Raw genomic sequence first — 5,234 nt, 5'->3', positions numbered from 1 at the left:
CATTCACATCTGCTTTCACCCCCCATTTCTCTTGCAAGAGTTGCAACACACCCACATCTAGTAACACCCCCTGGGCAGCTGGAAGTTTAACCTAAGTTTAAATAAAGTGCATTTTCAGTGTGATTTCATGTTGCTTACGGTTAACAACAAGGAAAGCAGTTGGACCAGTTTAGAGGGAATGTGAGCTACCTTGAGTCAAAGATGATGACAGCACAAACTTGTGGGATGGGTATTTGTTCCACCAATCCGGTTGTGGAGGGTTTGGAGCTGGTTATAAAAGAGGAAGTGTGAAGCCTTGAGACTCACTCCTCTCTCTCTCTCACTCCACCTTCCTGACTCCTGCAGCTTGGTGCAACCTGCTCACTCTGAAACCATGGCCAAGGACATGACTCTGTTCTGGGGCTCCGGCTCTCCTCCCTGCTGGAGGGTGCTGATCGCTCTGGAGGAGAAGAACCTGCAGGGGTACAACAGCAAAATGCTCTCCTTTGAGAAGGGAGAGCACAAGTCAAAGGAAGTCATGGAGGTCAACCCGAGGGGTCAGGTAGGTTCACTTCATTCTTTCTGTCAACCCAAAAAACACTCCCAGTAGGATTTTCCAAATGTTGCATTGGCTAAAATTCTCTAAGTTCAAGAATATGATCCGGCATCTAGCAGAATACAAAACAATCTAATAAGTTACTTTTATCCCGTCTGTGTTAAAGCTCCCTGCCTTCAAAGATGGAAACACTATCATCAATGAGTCCTATGGGATTTGCATGTACCTTGAGGTGAGAACTTTACCGTTAGTTCTTATTAAAGATGTATGCAGACATATGGCACCAAGAAAAATAGAAAGAGTGGGCGGGCTGCACTTGCTTGTATATTCAACAATGCATTGCAGACAAAAAGAAACCCTACACCGCTGAGGGAAACCTGAGCTGCTCATAATCGTTGCTGCCTTTTTTTTCTTGTCTCCAACAACAGGACAAGTACAAGACCAAGGGAAACAAGCTCATCCCTGAGTGCCCGTCTGAGATGGCAATGATGTATCAACGCATGTTTGAGGGTCTCACACTCTTCCAGAAAATGGGTATTTCATCCCTTGTGTGCAGAGAAATTCAAATATGTTGCCATATTGTTCTGATTGACTAGACAGACCTATTTCCATAATCACTATGACCTAAATTTCTCAAGATAACATTTAAACCCGTCTGAGTGATATCTCGACTGTAAAAGATGTCGGGTTGCCTCTCAGGAGGTCAGCCTTTTGGGACTTTGACCTGCGACTCACTTGGCAACGTCAAACATCAACCTGCCACCTTAAAGCCACCGAGACCTCCTGTTTTCAGCTGGCCTGCTTGCTACGCCCAACCTCACGAGGCCCCCAGTTTGTTCAAAAAACACACAGCGTGTGCATACTAATGAGCTGTGCTGTTGTGTAATCAGGCTGTGAGACGAGGCATAAATTCCTTGGGGTTCAAGTGCAATCCCTCAACAGGAATGTTAGCAGGTCATGAGTTAATCCCCACAAAGGATCACATGCTCTGATGGTCTTGCATGCAAAGTTGGAGTCATGAGGTTTAGCAGCACGTACAGCCCAAAAACAGATCCCATTGAACTCCTTTGAACGTTTAATTTGAGCCTCTTTTACTGGCCTCTGTTTGGAGTAGATGTTGTAAACTGTCCTAGACTGATCCAATCCAGCACAGCTCAAAGGAAATGAGAGTAATTAGCATGTCCAAGTGAATGTTTGTTACACCGGGGAGTGGCTTTAACTGAATGACTGGTTTTTTTGTTTTTGTTGGTTTCAGCACATTCCCTCTTCTACACACGGTTCGTCCCAGAAGGCGAGAGGCACGACTCTGCCCAAGAGAGAAACAGAGCCGAGCTGAAAGATGAAATCCAGCGATGGGAGGGATATCTCAAGGTACGGTGGAAACCAAAACCAGGGGCTGTGGTAGTCACTCCCTACTTCGCGGTTCATTTTTCGCAGACTCGCTCTATCGTGGTTTTTCAAAATAAGATTGGACTTGACACACAATTGGCTGATTGATGGATGAGCCACACGATCTGCATGGAATTTTTATTTAAAATAAATTATATAAAATTATTTAGCACATCCTGCACCTCTGTGCAGCCCTTACTGCAGGATAAACTTCCTCCTGCAGCTGATCAGCTGATCTGCATGCAGAGCTGAGAAGTGGGCGTGGCTGAGAGCAGCAGAGGCACCAGTGAGGGAAATCATAACATTCTGTGCTCTTTTAGAGTGTCTAGAAACATTATTCAGATTATTGCAAGAGTGTGGAAATGATTTAAAACACCTTAATGTCTATATCTATATATAAATAATAAAGTAAATACAGATCCCCCGCGATAAACGAGGGACTACTGTATATGTATTGTATGTATATGTATATATATATGTATATGTAGACAGTAGTAGTTTATTTTAGTATACTAAAATACTACTTGTACTACTATTCCTACTTTACAATTTTTCACTTATTGCATGGCTTGAGGGTACGGATCCCCCACAATAAAAATCAAGTAACTCGGTGCTATTATTTTTTTCTCCAGATTTCGATAAATCTAAATTTGATTCTACTCATTCAGTTAAAACGCAACATTTATCGTAATAAAAATGGCATTGTTTCCTCCCCTACAAAATAAACGTAAAATTATTTAGTAATAAAAACAATTAGAAAACACAGAGTACAGGACTATTTGTTTAGATAGTGCGATTTTCTCTCACCACTAAAAAAACATTATTTGTCTTGTTGGCACCTGATGCTTTTTGGTTGAGGTTTGAGTTTTACTAATGATGTTTATTCAGTGTTATTATCTTTGCCAGGCAATCTGTTTCCTCCTGCTTTAAGTGTTTTTGCTGACATGGAAAGGAAGCTCATTTTCCACAATGCCACTAAAAACACCTATACCAACATAGTAAAATATATACAGTATTTTAATTAACCATTAATGAGCCAAACTCTGAATCATCTATGGAGGTTAGCCAATAAAAAGCCCTCTAATTGTAAACTGCTTATTAATTTTCATCCATATGTGACCTCTAGGTTTGTTTTTCTCCCTAAGCTAATACTGATTTTTTCCCCCCTTTAGCATAATTTCCTTGCTGGAGATCACTTTTCATTGGCTGATGTGATTGTTTTCCCAGTCATCGCTTTTCTCTTCCGCTTTGGGTAAGTTCCTCACCGACCAACAATCAGCAAGTTTCTAAAGAAAACAAAAGTGAGAAAAAAACAACACTTTTTTTTTTCTTTTTGTAGTTTATGTGAGGAGAAATTCCCTAAACTGGCAACTTACCATAACGCTCTGAAGGAGAGACCCAGCATCAAAGCTTCCTGGCCTCCTACCTGGAACGACGGTCCAGGAATGGACTCACTGAAGAACCTCTGAGCCTCTGTCCACATCGTCCTCATGCATAACCACTTCTTCTGCTGTAAAAGTTCTCAAATTTTTAACTTTGAGAAGAATCAAAAGCATTTTCCTTTTCTATATTAGGTGGTTTTTCAGATATTTGTGTGTAATTTACTCCACAGAAGATACTTTATTGTGTTGTGAACAAAATATTAATAAATAAGCTTTGATTCCAAGTCTGTCTGCTTTATCATTTTACAGTCTTTAAATTAATCCCATCTTCTGACTCATCCAATTATTAATTTTCATTTGACACTTGGTCAGTCTCCAATTAAAAACCTTTGCAAAAACATTTACTTTGTAAAACATCTGTATATTCAAGCCCTTTGACCATCCCAACTTTTTTTTAAAGTATTGGCTCCTATTGGCCCTTGAATGGGGAAGTCTACCATATTCCATCCATCCATTTTCTTTACCCGCTCCTTTCTTTGTGGGTCATGGGGGTGACCAGAGCCCATGTCCAGTGGACTTCAATAGGCAGGGTACACCCTGGCAGGTCACAAGTACATCACAGGGCTACATAGCCAAATGAGACAATAATTCACATAAAAGAAGGCAGCAACACACAACAAATGAGTTGCTTCTCTAAATGACAACAGGTATTGTCAGATAAATTAAACGTCCTTTCATCATCTCTTTACTCAAATAAGCCACTCTGGGGATACGAGAAGATTTTTCAACCCAGTTTTCTTGCAACGGGGCAGAGTTCAAAACACAGGCTTACACAGATGTTACATTGAAGCTCCGGTCGTGAGGTCTGCCACGAACCGTATAAAGAAGTGCTTTTTATAATGCTTATCAATACAATACAACTTTATTTTTAAAGCACTTTAAAATCAACACCGTTGGCCAAAGTGCTGTGCACCAACACATACAAGCATAAAATCCATCAAATCAACAGTGTGTGGTTTTTGGGTTTTGTCTTGTCTTCTATGTGTCCTCATGCTGTATTTTAGTCACTCCTCGGTGTTCCTCCTCGTGTTCAGCTCTTGTCTCACCTGTGTTCAGTGTTAATCACCACAGGTGCCTGTCATTTCACTCTTCTTAGTGTCTGCATATATTCAACTCCCTTGTGTCTTGTCAGTTGTCTTGGCTTGTCCTTCATGGCTGTAGTGATCCGTCTCCCTCCGTGTTCTCCATAAAGTAAGTTAGCAGCGGTGTCAGCATCTTGTTATGTTTATTTAGAAAATAAACAGTTTACTTATTTTACCTGGAGTCTCCCGCTGCCTTCCTGCATGTGGGTTCAACACTTGTAAATCAGATCATGATAGAATCCAGAGACCAAACTGAACCCAGCAGGAAGATGATCACCCTCTTTGAGTTCCTGGCCCAAGAGGCAGATAAGACTGCCCATTGGGTTAAAGAGAAGAGAGAACGAAGGCTCAGTTCCAAGGAACCTGCCTGGCTTTCAAACCTGGGTCCTCTGCTTCACCGTCTCTCCCTGCTGCTGCACTTTGCTACCCACCTCCTCCCTGCTCTCCTCCTGTCTGTTCCGAGTGGTCATCTGAGGAATGGTCCTCCTTAGTCCGGCACAAGAAACAGCCCAGCCCTCACTGGCCTGAGGAGCAGCTCAACTCAGCCCCACTGATGAAGCTGAGTTCTGAGCAGTCGAACCCGCCTTCCTGGGTGTCTGTGCCATGGACATGGGGGAGAACAACCCCCGCACCCATGTCTGTGGGTAGCGGAGAGGGTGACCCACGCTCCTCTCTCTTTGTGCGTAGGGGAGGATGAACCCCGCATGTGCGTATCCGTGGGAACCGGAGAGGATAGACCACAGTCCTTTTTCTCCATGGGGAGGACGACCTCTAAGCTACACAGTG

The 5,234-nt window shown here is 42.6% G+C and overlaps 1 protein-coding gene across 1 annotated transcript; it reads left to right on the top strand.

Moving 5' to 3' along the window:
• Positions 1 to 302: 302 nt before the first annotated feature.
• On the top strand, positions 303 to 3,590 carry LOC119425607 (glutathione S-transferase A). Its single transcript, XM_037693140.1, has 6 exons — positions 303 to 541; positions 702 to 767; positions 964 to 1,069; positions 1,791 to 1,906; positions 3,097 to 3,176; positions 3,264 to 3,590. The coding sequence occupies exons 1-6, from the start codon at positions 374 to 376 to the stop codon at positions 3,391 to 3,393; spliced, it is 666 nt and encodes a 221-aa protein (XP_037549068.1). The 5' UTR covers positions 303 to 373; the 3' UTR covers positions 3,394 to 3,590.
• The last annotated feature ends 1,644 nt before the right edge of the window (positions 3,591 to 5,234 follow it).

The sequence above is a fragment of the Nematolebias whitei genome, chromosome 19 (assembly GCF_014905685.2).
Source record: "Nematolebias whitei isolate Nwh7 chromosome 19, NemWhi1, whole genome shotgun sequence".
NCBI lineage: Eukaryota > Metazoa > Chordata > Actinopteri > Cyprinodontiformes > Rivulidae > Nematolebias > Nematolebias whitei.
Note: the sequence above shows the minus strand (reverse complement) of the source record. Positions and strands in the feature narration are given on the sequence as shown.